This window comes from Rhagoletis zephyria, unplaced genomic scaffold (assembly GCF_001687245.7).
Source record: "Rhagoletis zephyria isolate East Lansing unplaced genomic scaffold, Rhagoletis_zephyria_1.1 Rzeph_scaffold_01486, whole genome shotgun sequence".
Classification (NCBI taxonomy): Eukaryota; Metazoa; Arthropoda; class Insecta; order Diptera; family Tephritidae; genus Rhagoletis; species Rhagoletis zephyria.
The window spans coordinates 32012-57473 of NW_016158570.1; the positions used below are offsets into that span (position 1 = coordinate 32012).

The 25462-nt window shown below is 36.5% G+C and overlaps 1 protein-coding gene and 1 long non-coding RNA gene across 6 annotated transcripts in view; both read right to left on the reverse strand.

Moving 5' to 3' along the window:
* Positions 1–86: 86 nt before the first annotated feature.
* On the reverse strand, positions 87–1484 carry LOC108364182 (uncharacterized). Its single transcript, XR_001847711.1, has 2 exons — positions 1062–1484; positions 87–1019 (listed from the first exon to the last, which is right to left on the reverse strand). It is a non-coding gene; the product is annotated as an uncharacterized LOC108364182 (long non-coding RNA).
* Positions 1485–6396: 4912 nt separating this feature from the next.
* nsl1 (non-specific lethal 1) overlaps positions 6397–25462 on the reverse strand; it is a 39707-nt gene continuing 20641 nt past the window's right edge. For 4 of the 5 annotated variants that reach the window (XM_017617773.1, XM_017617776.1, XM_017617774.1 and 1 more), the window contains 7 exons: positions 22345–22812; positions 21192–21744; positions 20986–21093; positions 8884–9790; positions 8735–8813; positions 8523–8668; positions 6397–7449 (listed from right to left, as the gene is read on the reverse strand). In XM_017617773.1, coding sequence (XP_017473262.1) covers positions 6703–7449; positions 8523–8668; positions 8735–8813; positions 8884–9790; positions 20986–21093; positions 21192–21744; positions 22345–22812 — 3008 coding nt within the window. In that variant the 3' untranslated portion in view covers positions 6397–6702. The remainder of the gene's footprint in view (positions 7450–8522; positions 8669–8734; positions 8814–8883; positions 9791–20985; positions 21094–21191; positions 21745–22344; positions 22813–25462) is intronic. The other variant, XM_017617777.1, reaches the window with a different exon arrangement.

Consider the following 25462-nt stretch of genomic DNA (forward strand, 5'->3'; position numbering starts at 1 on the left):
TATGCGCAACCACGCAGAATTGGAACTTAGTTGCGTCAATAAGGCCTTTCCATCAATTATAGTTTACAAATAAAAGAGGCCGATGCTTTGGTTTGATGCATTTCTGAACGCACTCATACATAGAAACTATGCACATTGTCATCATCATCTTCAAAGCCATACATATTTTAATAAGGACGATGGTTCTGAAAGCTTTTAAGCAGAAATTTAAAAATGTGTTTTGTTTCTTTTGATTTGATGACGACAATATCCTTCTTTCAACAAAAAAAAAAAAAAAAAATCATACATAAATAATAGGTTTGTTCCACAAGCTACTCGAAGTCACTTCGAGTTACATATACGCGTTCCACCATTAAGTTTTTGAGTTTATTTGATATACGCTGACAGTTTGAACTTTGCTCGAGTTTTTCTACAAGTAGCTTGTGGAACAAACCTTATACCGCACGTTTAATAACATAGGGAATAATTTCAAACTTTAAATTTTGATCAATTCATGCAGTTGGTGTACAAAAGGACAGATGAAAAGACATATCTTCGCCATTTTTCTGAAGTTTAGTTATATGGTAGACTGCGCCATTTAACGTCAATTGGAAATGCCAAGTAAATTCAAGTCCCTCTCCACCTTGTATTTCCAACGCAAAGAAGACCTTCCTCTTCCTCTGTTACCAGCATCAAGCCCCGCGTTGAATACTTTCAGAGCTGGAGCGTATTATCCCTATCACCTTTATTAATTGCATGATGAAATCTCAAAAAACTTTAATTTTTAATAAAAATTTTTTATTTAGTTCTCTATATTATTAAACGTGAGATATCGTATCTTTGCTGCAAGTGTCAAGATACAATAAAAGATTTTAATGCTGACTACACACCGTTTAGGCAACGTATTTAGGCAACCTGATTTTCTTGTTCAATACACACGAGGCAACCGTGGAGGCAACTATTACGGCAACCTCAGTATGGCGTGCTCTGTTATGAACTTGCGGAAGAAAATTTAGTTTTCCTCAAAAACATCTTTTCAGCTCAGTTGTTTTCAACGAACAAAGCCAATAAAATCGATAAACAACGATACACACAAGACAACCGTGTGTAGTCAGCATCACGAATCGAGTCAGCATTCGAATCGAAAATCACGTTAGAAACTACATATGTATATGGGCAATTCTCACAAACTTCGAATTTTTTTGTTTTTTTTTTTTAATCGGGAGCACATGTCTGAAATTTTTAGTACACGTTCCTTCAGCTGCTAGAATTCAAAAACCAACGCGGTGCAGCGTTTTAAAGAAACGCACCATACGTTTTTAACGTTTTTTACGAGTTTTTTTTTTTAAGTGGAAAGTGGTCGTAATTTTAGTCCGATTTCGAAAATTTTCAACATATAGCTTTTTTATGCCAAGGTCAAGGTCAAGGTCACTGAGTTTGGTACAAATTGATAAATCGGTTGCCGAGATACACATGCAGTGAACCAAACAAAAAATGCGATGCGACATTTTAGTAAGTTTTGGCTATTTTTCTTTAGTTTATTTAATGCTTATATTTTTTTTTATGAAAGTATATCTGATTACTTAACAAACACGATATAAATCCAAATTTCAGACTTTATGCAAAAATTATGAAAATTCAGCAAAGTTTGACCAAAAGTTCTAACTTCTTGATCAGCGTACTTAGACAAAATTTTGGTATTCAGTTTTGTAGCCCATCAAATTTTAGTTCAGCAACGGTGACGGTGGTCCGCATTTTTTTCATATAAAGAAATGTTCGAACATAAATTGCTAAAAATAAACGTTAAATCCTAGCATCTACAGCCCAAGCTCTTTCATTTGACATCTCATTTTCTCATAATGAACAAATAAAAAGTGTTGCCCGAGGATCATATTTCAATAGTCAGCCCTATTCTGCATTCCGCTCCGTTAGTCGTAATTTGGTATACTGAGTTAAGATCGAATCGAAAGAGGAGGAAGAGCGAAAGCATCTTCGAAATCAGCTGGTTGTCTAGGAATGTGTGAAATCGAAATAAAACAAAAGAAATAATTGCCACCAAACTATAGCAGCTTTTGAAGTTAAAAATTTTTAAATATTTTAAATTAACTAAATATGTCTAACTCATTTTAACTTAAAAATAAAATTTCGTTTGTTCTTAATTTAAGTTTAAGTGGAAACATAGTTTTATTGCTGGAAGAGCAGAACGAGTCCCAGATTGCTGATGCGAAAGTTGAAGGGCGGAGATTCTGGGACATGTTTGATCCTTTTCAGATGAGTGAAGAATTATAAGAAATTATTTTTGAACTGCATACTCACCGCTCAAAGCCAGTGAAATTATAAACGTTATTTGAGCACTCCACAACATTTGCATTTAGTACCGAGTGGAAGAATTGAACGCAAATGAACTCGATTTTGAAAGCCGCCAGGAGGAGGGGAAGAACAAAGCTTATCCTTCCATAGCAAATCATATTCAAGACAACGTACGCACCTCTTTTTACAAAGTTAGTAAAAACGCGTACAATAATAAAAACATCTTTTTTATGTAACTCCACATTTTATGTACGTATGTATGTACATTAGACTGCATCACTCCCCATACAAAAAAAAATCGGTACTATTTTTCCATTGGAATTATAGTCTATTTATTTTAAGACGTCCACCATAATATTTCGAAAAAATATTAAGATTTACGCGAGCTGGACAGATTTGAAAATACCTCCAAAAATGGGAGTCTTTTATGAATGACACTAGTTTCTTAAAGATTTTTTTTTGAAAAAATCCCCTCAAATGACAAAACGGTTTAAGCTTAAAAAATTTGCATAGAAATATTTAAAAAAAAATTTGAACGGAATCGTAATGAGATTTTTTATGCCGTTTTTTAACTTTTTTCAAAGATTGGTATAAGAAAAACTTGAATAACTGAACCTAAACTCTTCCGATTTAGACTCAAGAGGTATCATTGGAAAGGTATTTTCTCACCCTTTTTATTTCTTTGCAAATAAACTCATTCAAAGGATGAAAGAGAAAGGTAGGATGAACGAACGTCATTCAAAGTTGAATTAAGATGTATTGGTTTTTGGAAAAAAAAAATTGGGACACGAATGACTTTTTGGACAGAAATAAAACATCGTAAAAATACCTCTCTACTGAGATCCCACAAGTCTAAATCGGAATAGTTTTGGCCCAGCTCTTCAGGTTTTTCGTAAATCAATCTTTGAAAAAAGTAAACAACACAGCATCGAAAATCTCATTCTTACGATTCCGTTGAAAAGATTTTTAAATATTTTTATGCAGATTTTTTAAGCTTAATCTTTTTTTGTCATCTGAGGGGACTTTTTTCAAAAGGTTCTTTAAGAAACTATTTTTATTCATAAAAAACTACATTTTTGGAGGTATTTTCAAATCGGTCCAGCTCACTTAAATGGTAATATTTTTCCGAAATATTTTGGTGGACGTCTTTAAATATAATAAATTTTGTAATCCTGGTGGAAAAACCGCAATGTTTTTTGGTGATGCAGTCTAATGTACATAAATCTATTTATGTTATATAAAAATAATAAATTGTATTCAGCGCACAGTCTTATTTATAGATAATGAAAACAAACCCCGCGCAAAATCCTTTTTGGTTGCCATTATTTGAGCCAATTTTTCGTATTGCCCGTATCGCTACTCGCGAAAACACAGAAATCGAGAAAATTCATTTCTGATGACTTTTACAATCATGCACAGTATATTTTACTTAATTCTTTTTTATAAAATTTTAATATCTAAATCCACGAAAATAACAATCGAAACGTTCTCCGTCAACAAATTTGCAACTTAGAAAAACGTAACTACGATCGAAATGTAGAATAGGTATAATCGTAAATTTCAAAGATTGATCGAAGCGAAACGGGTCGCAGAATACCAAAGTTGCCAAACGCAGAAAATTTCGATTCGAGTCGAAATGCAGAATAGGGCTGAGTATATTGTACTATTGTACTATAGAGCACACAATATGCAATTTTACTTTTGTGCACGCATCGTAACCTTTCAAAGAAGTTGTTTTTTTAACTATCTTCTAATGAGCGCACAGAAGCCTGCCACGTCTAGATTAATTCCTCTTATGCCCGAGAACACTACAAAAGTCGTCCGATAACAGTTTTAGTACGCACCAGCTACAGTATACTATAAAAACCGCGAGTGTCAGAATTAAAAAAAGAAGTCACGCCACTTTGACTCTTCATAACGTCTTTTCTATTGCAAGCACATAATTCTAACCGGCTGCATTCGATTCTTCTCTCCAAATACTACCAGTTAATTATAAACTCAAACATGAGTAATCAATGCACCAAATTTGCTACGTAAAAATAAAAAAATAATAGGAGTCACACTTTTATTTGAGAAAATATCCCAATTACATTTCTGAATTATATGCATATTTGGCTAGAAAATGTACGGTGATCCTTTTTTTTTTTGCATTTACATAGCCTAAACAACTTATGTAACCAGCGAAAATTACATATGTGTCCGATTCAAAACTGGCGAGTCATGCGAAAGTTCGAACTAATTGAGAATTGGCCACGTACATATGTATGTGAGAATTCGATTAAAGAATTATTAGAAAGCACTCGAAATTAGAAACCACTTAAAAATCCAGATGATACGATTAGATATCTAACCTTTTTCTCGATATCGAGAACTAAGTACTCTTTTTGTAAAGAATGCTATAATTCTCAACAGTTTTTCTAATCGTCTTATAACATTCTACCATAGAGAAACATGTTAGAATTCGAAACGTTTTCAAATCTTCTCCAAGCTACATAAATGTTTCGATGTTGTGTAAAAATTTCAAAACTGTAACAATTACCGATAGCTCATTAGAAGAAAATGTGTCTATTTTTACTATGAGAACTTTAAAGCAATTTTTCTCGAGTTTTTATTTTTTTTTTGGCTTATGAAACTACTATTTATGCTGTTATAGGCGCCATAGACGGTGCGTCAGACTTACGAGTCATCTGTGAACGTGTTGATTCGACTTTATACTACACACAGTTCAGTTATTCAGACTCATGTCAGTCATTTTCACTAACATATTCAAACCGAATCGCTAGGCAGACGCACCGTGTATGCCGCCTAAGCGAAAGGCAATAGCTATATAATTTTTCAATTAAATTCGGTATAAATAATGGATTTGAAAATTTCCATCAAAATAAATTTTCATATTGTATTTTATTTATTCCTTTTTGTATTTATTTAATTAGTCATTTCATTAGCCAACTAAATTGTAATAATCCAAGCATAACATTTATTTGATTCAGTATTTGTACAGCCCGAAAATAACCCAATACCTACAGAGTATACAGATCGGCTTCAAATGGGCATGTACAGTTCATTCTTTTTTTTTTTTAAACATCTGATCAAATACATAAAATTTAGAACGCACTTTGTATACATTAATTCCGATCGCTCCAAAAAAAAGTTTTAATCGACTGTCTTGGTGAATGAATATCAGCTGGCGCAAACATAATTAATTACCAGTAAATTCTTAGCTTTAAATTAAAGTTAGCCAATTTTCGCTGGATTTTACAAATCAATTTCAAACAGAATAATTTTTCCCAGCTCTTTGTTTATGCGTAAGGGCTCTTTACATTTGTATCATTTTTTTGTATTACTAAATTTAAGCATAATTTTTTAATTTAATATTAAGTATAATTAGTTGTTAACATTTAATTTTTGTTTACTATGTATATTCTAATGACAACTATAATTATTTAAATACAATGTATGTATGTATTTTTTGTTTGTTATTTCTTTTCATCGCTTTTTCCAATATGAAATCTAAAATTAATCTGCCGATAAAAAAAAATTAAAAGCATAAACTTATGCATACTTTTTACAATGCACACAATCTCTCCCTACCCACCCTTTGTGTTGTGCGCAAAAAAGGACGACAAAAACAACTTAAAGCAGTATGTAATATAAACGCAGCTAAAGAAACAAATATCTCTTACAATGAACATAGACATACATTGTTTATGCTTTGCCCTTCTCCATTCCCAATTTTCTTTACTTGTATTTTATTTAGATAAAAAAATAATATGTATTTGTTGAAAAATTTTAAAGAAAATATTTTGTTGCTGTTTTTTCTCTTTTATATATATATATTTAAAGTAAATTAAACGCACAGCGAAATTGCCATTTATATATATATATATATTCATGTGAATTACAAAGTGTCATCACAATAAGAAAACCCACATTTGCATATTTATCGGTATGAGCATTACGCCTGACTGCTGTCTGTTTCACACAAAAATATTCAACAAAAGGAAACTTGTAGATTTGCTACACATTCAGTTGTGTTAAAACGCAAAAATATTTCTACTCACTTTTTTCTGAAACTTGCAACTCCAACTATTTCCGTACTATCACTGCCTCTACAATTAGAGCTCCACTATTTCTGTGTTTTAATACAACAGAAATTTTAACCGAAACTGGGAAATTATTGTTTTTAAAACAAAGGTTCTACCACAAACCGGCAGCAATTCGCGCACACTAAGTATTAATGCAACGCAGCATTAAGTGGTTGTTTTAAATCATCAACTGTAGAGAAACATAGTTTCAGCAATTTATTTCAAAGCAAAGCTAGATCAATCTCTGACGATTTATACTCCCCCGTTAGGACGCAAAATCATTAAACCATAGTTTTTTAGTAAGATTCTAGTGTTTTACTTGCTATCGCTACCTCACAGTGCGCCGGTTTCGTTCACCCCCGCCAGCGCCACCTCGATCTTCACTCTCGCCGCGCCACTCTGGATCGTTGGGATCGTCGTCGGCGAATGGATCACTATCTGTTGTCTCCGCGTCACTGTCCCGATGTCGGCGGCCCAGATATGCTTCATACTCGTCCTCGATATCCATCATACGGTTACGTGCGTTGCCATTCAACACAACACCCCCGCCCGCATTGCCTGAACCGCTATCAAAGAGATCATCATCGGGCGCTAAATGATGCTTTGGGTAGTCGTAATCATCGGCCTCCTCGGCCAATAGCATCATTAAATCGACATCGTCGTCTTCGTCGTCTTCTTCCTCGTCACCGGCATGCACGCCATTCATCAATTCATCATTAGTTTTAGTAATGGCATTATTGCCTCGTCGACGTCCTCGGCCACCGTTGATACCTTTGCGGCCACTACTACCACCATTGTTATTTATTCGCTGTTTTCTACTACTTGTTACATCACAGTTTTGCGTTGTAGAGGCTAACTTTCCACGCCTGATGCTTACAGCTGACACATCACTGCGCCAGCTGCTGCGTTGACGGGAATATTTGGAACCACTGACGGCACCGCCAGTGTTGTTACAGTCTTCTAAATACTTGGCGTCGAAATCCAAACAATGAAATTCGACGGGCATTGCTTTAAGCAAACCTTCAAACGCCTCATCGGTAAGTGGGAATTGCAAAGGTTCATAGGGCGGCACGAGCTGCATGTTAATGGTAGTGAAAGAAAGAGCATAAAAATGGTAAGGATAATAATTAACTAATTGGTCAATTACGAATTGCAACCGAACTTCAGTGGATTTGCCAGTGTCTGAAAATGTATTACAAATGGCAATTGGCAACTGAAAGCTGGCAACTGAGATGCTATATTCACAACCGCATTTAAGTGGTAGCCATGAAACTTTAGATTAAAATTTTTTTTTTTTCAACTGTTTCTGCAGCTTCATTAAACTCAAGCATTGGAGATAATTTAAGTAGACTTTCTTAAGTAAAGCCATTCTAAGAGGCCTACCCAAGAAGGGTTGAAAAAAGTGCCTCCTTGCATGTCTTGCATGCCCTTCTACATAGAGGGCTTATCCGTTTACAATTTACGTGAATGCATAAATTTATATTATTTAGCATTATAAATGAATTTCAATAAGCATTTTAGGTTGCAATAACACATATTTGATATAAACGTTAAGCAAATAATTCAAATATGAATGATTGTTATAAATTAAAGAAGCAGATCTCCTCCAAAAGGTCCTTCTGCAAGGCCTTCCATGAGTAGCGAAACAAAAAGCCCTTCAATTTGTGCCACTCCATACAAAAGAAAAAGGAGAAAGGAATGTAGAGTGGAAGTCCTCTTGACTCTCAGGAATGCCTTTCGGAAGGGCTTTTAACTCCTGAAGTTATCTACTGGGTGTAGATGCTATTCATACTGCCTTATCCTGAGTTTCACCAAAAAAAAAAAAAAATCATCCAAAAATTTGAATTCCACGCATAGTAAATAGTACCAAAAGGGAAAAGTGAGNACCAAAAAAAAAATTCATCCACAAATTTTAATTCCACGCATAGTAAATAGTACATGAAAACCAAAAGTGAAAAGTGAGCCCGGTTTGGGGAAAATGAAACTCATGATAAGGATATATATACATTTTCATTTCAGTGGGTTGCCCATCGGCAACTCAACTGAGGTTGCGCTGCTATCCATATTCGACCCATAATATTTCATATAATTGGTCTCGGCCCAAACCGACGAACGGTTATAGAGCCAAATAAGAAGAATATGCCGTACCTCTCTGGGGTCTGGTGTGGAACTTCGTCGCTCCAGTTCACGCTCCCTTTTCGTCGACGTTGTGCGCCGACGTTCCAAACGTTTGCTCAAATCATTACTATTGGTATTATTTGCAGCGCTGATGATGGAGTTTGCTGGAGGATTACCTGTGACAGAAGATTATTATGTTCAAATTCTGTTTATTCTCGCAAAGTTATCTCCATTTTACTTACTTGCACCATTCTCGCCCGCTTCCGAAATCGTATCCAATGGATTAAGAGGTGTACATGGTGCCAGAGGCGACGGAATGCTCTGTAAGCCAAGAATTGAATATTAGTTAAATATATATGTTATCTTCAAATAAATGGGCTTAAAAATTTACCTCCTGATCACCACCACCTAAACTTTGTGGCGCCGGAGAAGTAGGATCCGGCGTATTGGCGCCACTTGACTCGGCGCGACTGTCGATGCGCCTATTAGCTCGCGAACGTGTGCTCCATGGGAACTTCAAATACGTTTGGAATTTGCGGCGCTCTTCAGTCAGTGCGCGTTCATGTCGCAACATGATGGCATCATATGTTATGTCTTCCGGCTCTGCTGCTTCAGCAGCGGCATCGATGTCGAAGGACTCTTCTTGAATGGTACTAACTCGCTTGAATCGCTTTGCCCGCTTGAATGCAGCCGTTGCTTCTGTTTTAGGAATTTTTGATGCGGCAAATGTCGAATTACCTACATTTTCTGGTTTGACTTCAACCTTGTCTACACTTGACATTTTGTTATCTTCATTATGCTCTGTTTTCGCTTTCTTTACCACTGGTTCGTCCGATATAGAGTCGACTGCCGTAGACGAATTTTGAACTGTTATGTTCTTGTTTTCAGTTTTTACCAAAGCATTACAATCATTTTTTATAAAGTTATTGTTTCTTTGCTCTGAGATTTTTGTGGTACTAAGAATCGGCGCCCCGCTCTTAATCAAGGCGTCTTCTCCATCGGCAGTTTCACTCCCATTACAGACATTCAGTTTTCCACATTCCTCTGTTGCATTTACTTCTTTTGAAGTTTTTTCTTCTACCGCTTTAATATCCACTTCTAACCCATTAACTACATCTACTGAATTTCCAGATTTACTATCACTTGATGTCTTACTTTCTACAAGCATATTCTCGCATCCATCAATTTCCATTCCTTCACCGCTATCACATTTAGCGACTCCTGAAGCCGAAGCAGTCTCCATTGGTTCATCCGATAACATAACAGTACGTCCACGATCTTCATCAATAACGCGCCATCTTAAATTTCAAATGTGATATAAATTAAATCCAAGTGATTTTTAATTAAAATCAAGAAACCCAAATTAAAATAGTACACCTAACAAAAACAAAAAGAGGACTATCCTTAGCCTTTGGTGGGTTTATTATTTTTTTATATCTTTTTCGTATGTACATACAGCACAATTCACTTGAATAGGTACTAGGGCTGTTAATTTTTCGGCTTTTCCGATCCCGGGATTTTCAGGGGTGCATAAAATTGGAAGTAAAACAAATTTTGCCCCATTTCCCATTGCTTATTTATACTATTTGTAAAAAAAAAAAAACAATTTACCGACAGAAGCAAAAAGAACTTTGTTTATTCCAAAAATACAATTAAACCAAGGCACATTGAACAGGTAGTATCAGTATAGCAGCTGATTTGATTTTTCTTATTCAAATTATTTGTTCTCGAAAATGTCAAATATTTTTAATTTCTTCTCACAAAAATTCTAAATTGTTAAAATCTATTTGCATTTGAAACCTTTTTCCATACAAAACCAGCGCACATAGATAGATTTTCAAGTTTTATGCGGCAAAAAATATTTTATTGCCTCTACTCAAAATTGTTTATCAAATGTAAAATTGAAATAATTTGTATTACAGATAGGTTATATTAATAAAATATATATATTAGCCAATAATTTACTATTTAAAATATATTGACTACCTTTATTTATAAAATGTGTGTACACTATAATGCACAATATATAAACCAAAATCATTGGTTTATTAGTTTTCGCTTTCAGAATCTTCGCTGGCCTCAAACTATTCCTTTGTCCCATCTTTGACAACAGATTTAGAGGGTAACAGCAACTTTATTGTGTCTCTCTCAGTCAGAAGTTGCAGGTTTTTGTCCGAAGTTTTTCTTCCTGCAAGTTCATGAAAAGTGTCAAACGATAGGCAGGGTTGCATTTGTAAACAAAAAAACAGAACCTTAAGCGCCACGGATACAATCAAGTAAATACGTCAAGCATTGCATATGTGTGAGGTTGTGGCTCGTGTCTTGCCCGCAAACGTTCAAATAAACTCGTCAATTCAACAAACAATTTATTTTTCTTATCCGCGCACTTGCTCACCACAATGATCAGAAGGCAAGTGCGCTTATTGTTTGTCAAGCGTAACGCGAGACGGTTGATACAGATATTTGATCGTCTCCACAGCGCTTTACATACAAAAAAATGGAAGTAGTTACAAGAAAAGTGGTTTTTCCAGGTGACTTTTATTGCTTCGCTCTCGCTCCTCTCTTTCAAGAAAGTAATTTTGTTATTTGACAGCTTTACAGGTTTTTACACAAAGTTATCTGGAACGCAACTAACATATGCAAATATTATGCTCAGTAACCTTAAAAACTGCCGAGCTTTTGCATATGCCGCTTTTGCATACACAGCAATCTTAGTCCCTCACAGTAAAACATGCGCTTGTACTGAAGTTCTGGAGAAGGTTGATAAATATAAATACCTTGGGAAGCTATATAGGACGGCCACTTAAAATGGAATCCACACATATGCCATCTTAAAAAGAAACTCAGGTCGACTTCATACTACTTGAAACATTTAAGCTTCTGTAGTAGTTATGCAGTTCTTCAACGGAGTCTTATTTAAGGTATGGTTTCACAGCATGGGGGGCCTCAACTAGTTGCGACATATTACATCAAAGTCAAAATTATATTTTGAAAAATTTAGATAAAAAGAAGAAAATGTACGAACCGCAAACCTTATTCAACAAAAAGGTAGGCTAAAGAAACCCATTGGTCACAATCTGGGCACCCGAAGAAATAAACAAAATAGACTTATTGTACCGAAACAATTATACTAATAGTTTCTCTATAATTATCCTTTGATCTAATGTTCCATACAAAACCATGGTTGGCATGGCTAACAAATAATTGGGTATTATTATTGGGAATCTACTGAAGAGAAACAGAGTTCTCCGGTCGAAATATATTGATTTCCAAGAATTATGTACCATTTCTACGGAAAGTTGTTTTTTCCCCATATAAAATACATGGAAAACTTTAAGCGCTTTGAGCGACCTTTAATATTTTTTAACTTCAAAATAGAAAAAATAGGGGTATATTTTTTCGGTATAGAACAATCCTAACAATCCTAGGGTGTGAGAGCATAAAAATTCCGACTTTGCTTTTTCACATGCATTTTTTACCACCCTAATGTATATGCACTAACCAGAATATGTTTCCGTACATTTTTTTTAAATACTTGCAATCTTTATCGTAATAAATTTTTTTCGTTAATTTTTAATAGAAATATACATTGACGAACAAAAGTATTGGCACAGTGAATTTTTCGCAAAATATGCAAAGTGGTTTATTCTAATTTATTTTCGACAATTTTTTATAAAAATATAGTTCATTTTACACTAAAAAACATAAAAATAAAATCTCTAAACTTTGTGCAAAACTCAGGAAAATTCATTAAATTTCCCACTAATTTGCAACTTTTCATTCAGATCATCAGCAAAAATAAAATTCTCAAAAATCAATGGTAGTTTATAGCTTGTACTTTGCATACTAAAAAAATACTAAAAAAATTTGTTTAAAATTGCAAATTTTGATGATAATTTATCGAATTTTCCTAAATTTTGTAAAGACTTTGAATCATTAATTTATATGCCATTTGATGCAGAATAAACTACAGTGCCGAACAAAAGTATTGGCACAGTGAATTTTTCGCAATATACATATGCAAAGTTTTTTATTCTAATTTATTTTCGATAATTTTTTATAAAAATATTGTTCATTCTACACCAGAAATAATAATAATAAAATCTCTAAACTTTGTGCAAAACTCGGAAAAATTCAATAAATTTGCACACTAATTTGCAACTTTTATTCAGATTTTTTAGAAAAATTCTAAATATGCAGTTTTATAGCCCATTCAAATTTAGTATGACAAAATGCAAGTTTAAAGTTGCTGGAAAATCGCGTTGATTTTTGACAATTTTTTTAGTAAAAGTATTGCTAATTTTCTTCATACAAAAAATAATTGTCGAATATACTTTGTATGGAAGAACTTGCGTGCGTGGGCCCCTGCGGTACTGCCCAGTCGCAAACTTCCCTCGTGACGCCGCCAACCACTACCACAAGGCAGCAACCCCGTCTGTAGCACATACAGCAGGGGACCGGCAGGCAACACAACTCTCTAACACCCTGCATCACAATCGGTCTCCCAAGGCACAGAATTTAACTGCAACGGACTTCAGAGCAAGATCGAGGAGATGACGGGCTTCATGGGCCGGCATGGAATATTAATTGCTGCGGTCCAAGGACGAAGGTGCACAGCAATTCAACTCTGTTGAATTGCGCCGGATACAATGTGCACCGTCGAGATCTCGAGCAAGAGATGGAGGCTTAGCGTTCATCACGCACCACACGGTGCAGTATCGCCTTATCGAAGCAGACATCGACCGCAGGGATGCCATCCTAGAATGTCAGGGTATTGCTATCCCGTCAGGCGATGTCGAGCTCGAAATATTTAACGTTTATATACCCGCTGTCACCAGCTGTCAGGCATGACAGCACCCTGAAATAGGTGCGCTCCTCAGATGTGAACACCGTAGTTGGTTATTTTGACGCGCACTACGACCTTTGGCATTCAAGCCTGTCGAATGATCGTAGGGGAACACATTTGGCTGAGCACATAGACAATTCGACACTCTGCACAATGAACGACGACGCTCTCACAAGGAATATGGGCAACTGCTTCAGCTCGCCAGACCTAACAATTGTTAGCGCTGGTCTGACAAACAGCATATCATGGGGACCTATGCTGGCCTTAGCATCAGACCATCTGCCCATAGTCATCTCGATTGATAAACCTGGCGACTTTGCTTCCACGGATCACCGGACCTATGTCAACTTCTAAGTTCCAATCAAGGCTTCGCGTATGTTACTGAAAGCACCTTCACTGCCCTACCCACACCCACCGACGTTCACTTAGATGAACGTAAATTCCGCAGGGTAGTCACTGTTGCTCCAACCCGCTTCATCCCAGGAGGATGTATTTCGGGTCCCCGTCCGAATTTTCCTGCTAGCGTTCGTCAGGCCGATCTCGCAAATCCCCGTATCGGGGATCTCAACGCGGAGATTCGGCAACTAGTGAACGTACATAAGCGGAAGAGGTGAGAAGACCATCTGAAGACCTGCAACTTCACCTCTGGTGTGAGGAAGCTTTGGTCTACCGTGAAGTCATTGTCCAATACGACGAAGAGTAACGACAGAGTTGAAATATCTTTTGACGGCCATGCTTCGTCGTCCCCGGGGCGATGAGAGAGCTATTTCAGCCGACAGTTCATACTGCATCCTCCTGCGGACAAAGCCAAATGTCGAGTCGGTGAGCCATCGGGAAGGCGAAAGCCTCCAACGCCATAGGTCCCAACGGAATTTGCTTGTTGATGCTGAAAAATTTGGGTCCTGCGGGAGTGGACAATCTAACCAAAGTCCTCACAACTTGTCTATGGCCATTCTCATCATTCCAGACATCTGGAAAATGGTAAGAGTGATCCCACAGCCTAAACCGGGGAAACCGTCCAACAAAGAAGAGTCTTACCGCCCATAACCCTCTTTTCCCCGGTACCGAAGACATTAGAGGCCCTTCTACTCCCGCAATACACAAACCACCTTACCCCAGAGAAGCATCAGCATGGGTAAAGCGCACAGCACAACAACAGCACTTAACGCCATAAACACTCAGATAACTCGTAGCCTTAAAAACGCCCCTGTGAGAGAACAGTTCTAGTAGCGCTGGACCTGGCAAAAGGTTTTTGACACCGTCAGTCACTTCACGCTACTAGAAGACATTGAGGCATTCTCTCTCCCACAGGGACTAAACGATGGTCGGCGATTTATCTGAATGGTCAACATTCGTCACTAATCTTTAGGGACAAAACTAGCAAACCGAGAAAAATTAAACAGGGGGTACCACAGGGTGGTGTCATATCCCCGCTATTGTGTAATTATTATATTTCTAAGCAGCCTCAACCACCAGGGGGAGTCACTTATGCCGAGGATTGCTCAATAATGGCACATGGAAATGGAATTGAAGATTTGTGCTCGAAAGTAATCGGTTATCTCTCCGAGCTTTCTTCACTGCAAGGAATGCCTTCTGATGTCGCCCCAACACCACCTACACGACGAGGCACAGATGCTCCCAATCAAGGAGCATAACACAATGCTCTGCAAGCAATTTCAAGTAGGGAACCACAGACGTGGTCACCCAAATAGACAGCTGCTTGCAGAAGAGCCCTCGCCAAGGCACCAGGAGGCATCTCTACGAACTGACGGACGAAGTCCAGAGGTTCATCAAACAACATACAGACAGGCCCAGAACGGCATTCACAGGGAGACGGTCTCAAGTTGTGTAGACTCTCGACCTTTGAATGCGGAAGTGGGCATACAATCACCTGATGTGACGATCGGACAGAACTTTGTTTGCCTCGGGAGACCCGCACCACAATAGCCCAACTTCGCTTTGGCTATTGCAGCAGGCATAACTCTTACCTGAGCAGAATAAACGAGGATGTGCCCAACCAATGCCCGGCATGCGGAGAGTCGCCACATGACTTACGTTACCTCTTCGCATGCCCCCTGAAACCTACCCATATGAACTAGAGATGGGCACAGGCCGGGCTTTTGTTAAGGGCCCGGCGGGCCCCTGCGTTTGCCCGTGGATACGGGCCGGAATATTTGCTGACAGCACGAACTCGTGCGTGTATGGGCGTTCAGTTAAACTTCATAAAAGCACGAATAAGCACGAAAAAGCCCGTTGCTAATACTACAAATTTAGATAAACTTTTGTTTTTATACAAAAAAAAAAAAAAATAAATATTAAAACTCTTTTGATAAGAGAAAAGCAAAAAAATAAATATTAGGAAACCGATAGAAAAACTGAGATACTTGTGAACTTCACAGAAACTTTTTCGTAGTAACAGGAAACCAAATAAAAAACAAATTTAAGATTCAGTAATTATTTCAATTTGAATAACGAATTTTTATGTGTTGCTTCTGACTGAATGCGAACCTGGGACCTCCTGAAAGCTAATAAATAGTAGCACACTTCTCTGCACACTCAGCTACTGGCGAATACGTTTACGTGTTTTCAAATGCTCAGTTTGAAAAAATATTTTAAAATTATTGTTTTGAAATAAGATGATGACATTTTTCGGATACGAAAAATTAACAAATATGGAAATCGTTTTCTGAACGTTTCCGGATACGAAAAATGTACGAAAACTGCACTGTCGGCAAAAAGTACGTTTCTCTGCTGGCTGGGAAGTAAATATATATACATAAACACAAAATTAAAAATATGTACATACATATGTAAACATACAATAAAAGTTGGCTCTTTATTTCCGGGCTGAGACGTGTCCCGTCATGCCGGGCCGTGCCCCACTAAAATTCTTAACGTGCGGGCTCGTGTGTGTTTCTGAAAGTTGATTTTGCACTCGTGCCGGGCCGGGTCTGAAAATTTAGGCCCGTGCCCATCTTTAATATGAACAAATCCTGTTGAAGTTGCGCACTTCCTGGGCCTCCCCTTAGCTGAAACAGATGACAACGTTGATGGATGAACCGACCCCCGAGCGAAGTTTAGTAGCCGCTACAACAACAACGACAACGGATTACTCTATACACTTGTGTTCAGAAAATGTCAAAAAGGCCAACGTTTAAAATCATGACTGAAATTTTGTACAATTCGCATGCCTGAAAGGACAACTAGGAAATTGTGGATTTCTCTGGAGAAAAGTTAAATTTCCATGGCTACAACAAATTTATTAATGTGTGTCACGATTTATGAAAGGGCGAACGTTGTATGGCGATGTGAACTGCGATTTCGTAGTCTAGAGCAGTTGAGATAATCAGCCTCATTGCGTAAGTCGTAAATTAGGCTCAATTGTACGACTCGACAATATTGGCATTGTGCCGTGCTGAAATAAGTAAACGACGAAAATCATCGTAAACTATACAGTGCTGCCAAGTTTTCCCACTTTAATACACTAGTCGAGTGGAAATTTTAGGCAATGGCGTGAAACTTAAGATACGATTCGACTCTCGAAAAACGACTTGCATTCGACACGGCTCTCGCAATGAGGGCGAATATTCCCAGTTTCCAAAATTATGAATGATTCGTGCAAAACAAGTATTAAGAACATTTTTTAACATTTGTCCCACATTTTCGCACCTTGTTCTTGAATATGTTAGCAAAACTACCCATCGATTCGCACTACAGGAGCTGTAAAAACGAGGATAACGAAGCAAAGTCGTTTTTTCCAGAGTTCGTCCTATTCACAGTACCTAAGCCTAATGGAAAATATTTGTAATTTGATGTTTTGCAAAGTTTGCGGGCCAGACAGTCCATGAGATGAATGACAGGTTGCCCTTTCCGGCGATTAAAGTGATAAGCAGCGAGATGTCCTTGATTTTTCAAAGCACCTCTAGATATGTCTACCGGATAGGGATCTTTCCATACATTGGAATTAAGGATGTAGTGTCCCATACTAAAAGTGTTATATATTAAAATTAAAATGAAAAGTTTGCTTTGTAGGTTCAATATAGTCCTTTCCTTTTGTTAAAGCCAGTGTGCCTATTCAAGTGAATCAAAAAACAATTAGTATAATTTTCGTGTGATTTAATAAAAAGTGAAATAAAATGCAAAGTCATGAAGTTGTTTTCTTCATTTTCACCGCTTACCTCCAAAACGAGATTAAAAAGAAGCTTCTCTGATCCCCACAAATCCAGATATAAGCTTGGATCTTAAGGAAAATATGTGTACCTATTCAAGTGAATCGGGCAGTACATAATATTATCTTACATTATCTTATCTTATTACATTAATATATACATGTATATATATATATATATATATCCATAGGTTTCTCGGAAACGGTTCCAACGATGACGACATTTTGTTTACAGATAAAGTTTTGCATTTTAAAATTATCAAAATAGGTATTATCTCCGAGTAGGGCGGCTGGAACCATTCGGCTATTCGAATATTCGAAAATTCATACGGATTATCCGCTTACACGGATAAAATCCGGATAGTATGGATCATGATAAAAACATAACCAGGTAAAACCATTGAGAGGCAGTTTGACGTTTGCCAGCAATATAATTAAAAAATTCAAAACTCAAACTCACACACACATTCCCATTTTCAATCTCAAACAACAACAATTGTGAACAATATCATTTTTTATTCTCAATTTTATATGACTTTAAAATGCTGGAAAATGGTAAAAAAAAATCTGGCCGACGAATTGAGAAAATGAATTTACTTTGTAATGTTTTTATCATGGTATGGATATCCGGTTAATATTCGTTTGTGCAATTATTCGGATACCCGGATTTTTTGTTTATTTTTACGAAACGATATTTTTATTTCCAAATACCAGGCGCTCATACAAATGAAGTAGCAAGTTTTCTATATGCATAAAATTTTTTGTAGAGCTTTTTAATTCGTTCGTAAGAGCTTTTGAAATACACAAAGTAGAATTTTGGAAATTTAAAAATTTATACAAACAATTTTGTGCGTAGAAATGAGTAGTCGTCCACTTGCAAACAGCGTTATGTGATTTTATAATAGAAATCCATAAATTTGAAAAAAAACGACTACGACAACGAGTAACATTCAAATTGAATCTTTTTTATTATTACCTGAAAATTTGGATAAATAAGAGCCTTATAAAATTATAACATACCATAACATGACATAAGATAACATTAACAGTCTATACGACCTAAAGCCGTTTTCTAGGTTCATCAGAACATCGGTACTTTTGAAAGTTTACAAATATGTATGATAGCGACTTTTGGAAGAAGAGTTAACATTTTATGCTATTTTTTCAGAATATAAAAAGATTTTGCACTGTGTTGTTAGTGGGCATGAAACTACTTTAAATTTTGGTACGTAATCCACCAAAAACTAAAAATCGAAAAAAAAATTTACATAGCGCACTTTGCAAGTGGATTACTCAAATAGAAAACTTGTTACAAGGCATATCAAAGAGGTAATAACATTAGAGCAAAAACAACATTTTCGTGTATTTTTTTGTTGCTCCTGGTATCGAAAGTGTCAAAAATCGTTCTGATTTTTACCCTTCATGTCGCGTATTTTTTAACCGACCGACCGAAAAGTTTGGAAGTAGTATTTGGCCAGCAATAATGCTTTAAAACGCCATCTCCAATTATTAGTTACAGAAACTAAATCGCAATTATAGATCCATTTTAATATCACTTAAAAAAGTAGTTATGGATGGCTCCATATACTTTCCCATTTGTGTTACGATGAAATTCTTCTAGTGATGTGCAATTTCTGATTACTGGATATTTGTTTCTAGTATAAATGTATTTAATACTGTGAAAAATTATATGTTTGTATCTTCTGTTAGATGCAAGATTCACAATTCGAATCTGTATATATATTCATTTTTGCTAGAGTATTTTTACAAAATGTGTGATTTGTCATTACTCTGTTTATTTTTTAACCGACTTCCAAAAACGGAGGAGGTTATTAGAGTTCGTCGGAATATTTTTATTTTTTTTTTATGTATGTTACCGCATAACTTTGGACCACGTCAACCGATAATTATTTTTGCATCGGAAAGGTAGTGTCTCAGAGGTAATCTGGTTTAGATCCGATTATCGGATCATGAAATATATATATTTTTATATGAGAATTGAAGTCGGTTTTGTTTTTTACTTAGAAATTACTTGTGTTTATTTCAACAGGCATGAAATCTGATTTTTTGTGTACTCAAGGTTTATTTTGTATTTCCGGGAACATATGTCCACATGCTTTCCCTTTTGACTGACTTTTTTCCGTGTTCTGTTGCTGCCATTCATCTAGATTATTCTTGACTTTGTTTCCATCATTGCGTCTTTTATCGTCCACAATGTTTGTATTCGGTCACCATTTTGTGCCGCGTTGTTAGCTGCTGTGTCCACCTTTTCATTTAATTGTATGTTACTATGTGCTCCCAGCTCTATTCAAATTCAATGTTGTAATCTCTGCATTTTCTACTTCACTCTTAATTTGGAATGTTGAAAATTAATTATTTTTCGTCAAATAGATCCCCACTTCTCCAAATCCATCTGATCTATTGTATAATGCCAGATTCTATCCATTCATACAGGTATCTATGTTACTGTTAAGCCAAATCTCTAATAATATTGCTGTATCTATGTACATATATCGTTTTTATTTACACAAAGTTCAGTACTAGTTATTTCCTTAACATTTTTAACTTTAAATATTAAGATGTAGTATTTTTATGTAATTTTTTTGCGTTATTAATTAAAGTGCTGTCGGATTCGTTATTTATTTTATTTAGTGATGATAACAGTCTGTCATCCAGGTTATTGGCTAAGTGTGTGGTTATAGATTGAGATTATTTTGTTTATTAACAATTTTGTTAGTATTGATGGCTACTTCTGATAACCTAACGGGTTAACTGGCCTCTCTCCTTACCTGCACTGTATGGCAAGCATTTATCTCCTCCCTTTGTCTTTTGAGATTACCCTTTCTTAAGACTTTTGTGTATGGTAAAATTTTATGCATGAGGTTGGCTGATTCCTTGATATTATTGGACGCCAGACTCTATTTCTATTTGGGATAAGGGGATATTCTTCCCTTACTTAGTAATGGACAAGTAAATCAAAAAGATTGCCTAGAATGCCAGATGCCTTGGCTTCTCTGTATGTTCTATTTTCTATTACCATCGTTCGCCTTATAACTCTTTCATTTTTTGTATGAAAAATGTTGCATGCACGATTGCCAAACTACTTTTAATAACCATGAACTTTAACAAGAAGGAAAACACAGACGCTACTTTTTATTTAAGTTTTTTACATACTTTAGAGCAATTCGCTCTTCAGTCCAATGGAGAGAAAAATGGAATAGAGAAAACAGTGCTCGTCAAATCGACAAAGATTACCTGTTCAGGGTTAACCGACTTCAAAAAAAGGAGAAGGTTTTCAATTCGTCGGAATACTTGTTTTATGTACATATGTTACCGTAAAACTTTGGGCCACGTGAACCAATTTCGCTAATCTTTTTTTTATCGGGCGCTTAAAGGTGATATCTCAAGCATGGTCTCATACTAATTTGGTTTAGATCCGATCGTTGGATCATAAAGGAATTAAGATTTATAACACTTACTTGGGTGTTGGTATTTCCTTGTATTGCAAAATTTCAACTCGTGTCGATGCAGCAACACTATACGGTATAACAATGTTGTCTATGTCATATGACGTACGATTTTTAGATCTACAATAAAAAAAAATAATAAAAAAAATCATTGCATATTCGATTACAGACAATCCTGACAAAATTAATATCAGATGAAAAGGTTAAAACATACTCACCTTTCATATTTGTGATAGTTGTTGTTACTGCCTCCACCAACACCCGCATGCGTTGGTGATGATGTGCGACTGCGAATCACAAAACCATCCCAATTCGCATCGTTCGACTCACCGGTGTAAGTGGCGTAGTGCGAAGACAAATGATTATTTTGATAATAGAAGGAAGTGTTGTTGTTATTGCCGCTGTTGTTGACGCTGCCCCCAGCTCCACTTGACGCTGAACTTTTACGATATTTGTTATTCTGTTTATGATTGCCACCGATACCACTGCTGCCGCCAACGCCCCCACCGCCGTTGAAACCGTTACTGTTGTTGGAGATCAATGATGAATGTGCTGGGCTGGGACTGTATTGATCGCAGTTTTGCGGGGGATTGTCGCTGGTCTGATGAATGTAATTGCTGTTGCTGTTGCCACTTTGCTGACTGTGATGGCTGCTTTGACTGTGACTGCTGTGATTCGTAGGCACCGGCGACAAGGGTCGTGGTGGTTCTAACAGCACCCCGTCGCCGACTAGATGATAGTGGTGCAACTTTTTTGAATTTTTTGCCGATACTATTTCATCAAAGCCATATATGCCAATAAGCGGTCAGATTGTTTTAAAGCAGTATAAAAATATAATTTGTAGAAAAATTATATCCAGTTGCCAGCATTAAAAAACAAAAGTCAGTTTCATAAAATATTTTGTTTTATTTCGAAAAGTGTTTTCATTTTCGAATAGATGTGTGTCACGTTTTTGTTTTTAGTAATGTTGTATCAATCAGTCATTTCAGGTAAATAAAAAATATTAAATGAAGTTTGGCAAAGCAAACAGTGAGAATATTATGTAAGTATTTGCAATTAATTCATTAATTCCAGCGAAAAAAATCAATCCAATCGGCAATTTTTGCAATTGGCGGCAGGCGGCATACGCGTTGCGTCAAGCATGAGCATGTGAATGTCGAGTCATTTATATATCCGAACAGCAAGCATAGTACATCATATCACATTGGGATTTTTTTTGTTTTAATATGCAATCGGTTGGGTAGCGTCGTTTCAATAAGAAGTAGATCAGTTCATATTGCAACACAAAATGGAAAGAAAAAAGAGATGCAAAATTGTTTTTGTTTTATGTTAATATCAATTATCGAATTTCTCATGTTTACAATAATTTACTGTTGGCCACAAGTGGCGTTGTTGTAGTAGACGTAGACAAAGTGCCAGTACCGTTTCCACCATCGCACGCCGGCAATGTCGTTGATGTTGCGCTATGCGCTGATGTATCCGCCGACACTCCACCACTTCCACCACCAATTACCGTTCCTGATGACAAATCTGCAGTAGGACCACCTCCACTTGATGTTGACGCATTTGTTGTCATACCTGATGCCGACGTTGCTGCCGCTGCCGCTGCCGCCGCCGCGTTCTTCTCTTCAGCGGCTAATCTATCCTTTTTCTTCGTGTAGCGGCGTTTAACGACTGGTTCATTGTATTTCTTTGATGTGTTATGCCCAGCTGCACGTTCGGCTTCGCGTTCAGCCTTCCAAACGCTTTTCGCAATGCTCTTTACTTGACAACGCATAATGCGTTGCTGCCATTCTGGCATTCGAGCAATAGCTTCCAGGTGCAAAGTACAGTTGACGTCTATTAAAAGTCGTAAAAGTATTTGTTTTTAGCATAACAGAAGTTATATAATAAAATTGTAATAAATACATATCGTCGTTTAAAGTACAAAACCGCGAATTGTCGTTGTGCAAAACCACGTAACTGACATTTTTTGCCAAAAAATTGGATTTGTTCACAGAAGTTCTTGGCTCAATACCTATCCATTCGTCCTGAAATATACTAGCCAGAAATGCGATTGCTTCACAAAAAACAGAGCCATTTTGAAATATTGTTTTTACTCTCTAGAAAATAATTTCTGCAACCCCACATACGCGGTTTTGCATTTTGCTGATACGCGGTTTTGCATTTTGTTGATACGCGGTTTTGCACTTTAAACGATAATATGTATGTGTGTATGTACGTACATATGCACATAATACGCATTAACACGGAATAGTGATTAAAAAACGCGTATCTCGGAATTCGAATTTAAATGGGCTTAACTCAATGTTATAGTAATTCAAAGAAAGCCGCATCGCAACTAAACTTTGAGAAAATATACAGTTTTCCGAGGATACGGAAAAAATTTACATGTATTTTGTTTTTGCTTTGGCGGCATAAACTGTCAAAATCTGTAAGTGTGTGTGCGGAAATTCAAGCAAAATTTTTCAATTTGACATTAGAAGCCGTGAGGCGAAACACATACACAAAATCAGCTGATCTAGTAACACCACCTTATATAAACTCGCCTTTATACATATATTTAAGTATAGTATATCCCACAGTATACAGTTAACCCATGATAAAAACATTACAAGGTAAATTCATTCTCTCAATTCGTCGGCCAAGATTTTTTCTGACATTTGTCAGCATTTTAAGATCATGTAAAATTGATAATAAAAAAGAAATTGTTCGCAATTGTTGTTGCTTTAGATTGAAAATGGGAATGTGTGTGTGAATTTGAGTTTTGAAATTTTAGATATATTGTTGGCAAGCGTCAAACTGCCTGTCAATGGTTTTACCTTGTTATGTTTTTATCATGCAGTAAACCAGCCAGAGATGCATCAAGATGCTCTATCCAAATCTTGAACACAAGCAAGAGTGTCGCTGGAGTGACCACTTGGTGACTATTTATATCGTTGCGTAATACGATTCCGTTGCAAAAGAATCTGGGTTCTTAGGGGCGCAGTGATGGTTGGATTGGAAAATTTAAGTGAGTTATCACAGGGCAAATTTCGCGTTTTAATTGACACGATTAATAGAGGGTTTTTTTTTTTTGGGCAAAAATTGAAAAATTTGGATTTGAGGGACTCAAGAAAGTTAAGACTTGATAGGTCTTTATTTCCACTTTTTACGAAGCCAAATTAGCAAATGATTGTTTGATGAGCGAGAATATGACAATGCGGAATGAATTAGTTTATTCCAGGAAGCTGCGTATAGACATATGGGGAAATTGGAGCCAATATTTAATCGCCAGTGAATGTAGTATCAGTGTACAGTATCGCCAAACGCTCAGAATGATAGGGAATAGTTTGGACCAAGGATGTCGATCAAAATAGGGTTCAAGGATAATTAACTACCAGAATCTTCTACATATCGCTCATTTACTAGTCAATAGTAGCATAACTCAAAAAAGCGAAATTTGAGAAAAACGGCTTAAACGTTTTTAATTTGAATACAGTGCCGGGCAAAAGTATTGGCACAGAGAATTTTTCTCAAAATACGCGAAGTTTTTTATTCTAATATTCCCCAAATTTTTTATAGAAACATGTTCATACTACAACAAAAAACATAAAAATAATATCTCTAAACTTTGTGCAAAACTTAAGAAAATTCAATAAATTTGCGCACTAATGTGTAACTTTCTAATAAGATTTTTTAGAAAAATTTTTGCAATATTTTTTCTGAGCTTCTTCCATACAAAGTATGTTCGACATTTTTTTGTATGGAAGAAAATAACACTGTCCAATAAAGCAAAATACCGATGTATTCTTGGTGGCAACGCGGACAGATGTCTAGAAAAGTGCAAGGAAAGTAACAAAGTGTGTATTTTATGTGGTGGCCCAACCCCATCGCACTGGGCCTATTCGAGGCACATAATAAAAGCCGCACTGAAGAAAATTTGCAACATTGTTGCAACTGCCCAACTCATAATACGTTGCTAGAAATTCACACAGAACGTGATACTTTAATAATTCGTTCAACACTGCGGCTGTGATTGCAACTCGAACAAGCCCTCTGTTTCCTTTTGTCATTGTTTAGTATTTTTTGGCTTTGATTTTCAATAAAAGACATTTATATTATTTAATAGGGTTTGAAGGAAATATTATAAATTCTTAGGGTTATAATCGAGAAAACTGTTCTTTCACTTTAACTGCGTAACGTCGCAATAAATCCCTTTTTGGATCGTTTCCATCAAGATCAAGATATCAAGGTACCCGCGTGAGATGACATCTGTCACGAAGGATCAGATTAGACCGGCGAAGACGGATCTTAATGAAAAGGGATTTATTCCCAAAGGGTAGTGGGCAAAGGAGCTTGGGAACATGTAACGTTGGATGCTTGGCGGCAAAAAAGCTAGATCTGGAAATATTCTGGAAATTGATAGACCAAACAAGTTGGAAGAGGAATGGAAAGCAGCAGTGAAGGTGGCCAAAGACAACGACTATAAGAAGAAAGTTGAGGCTAT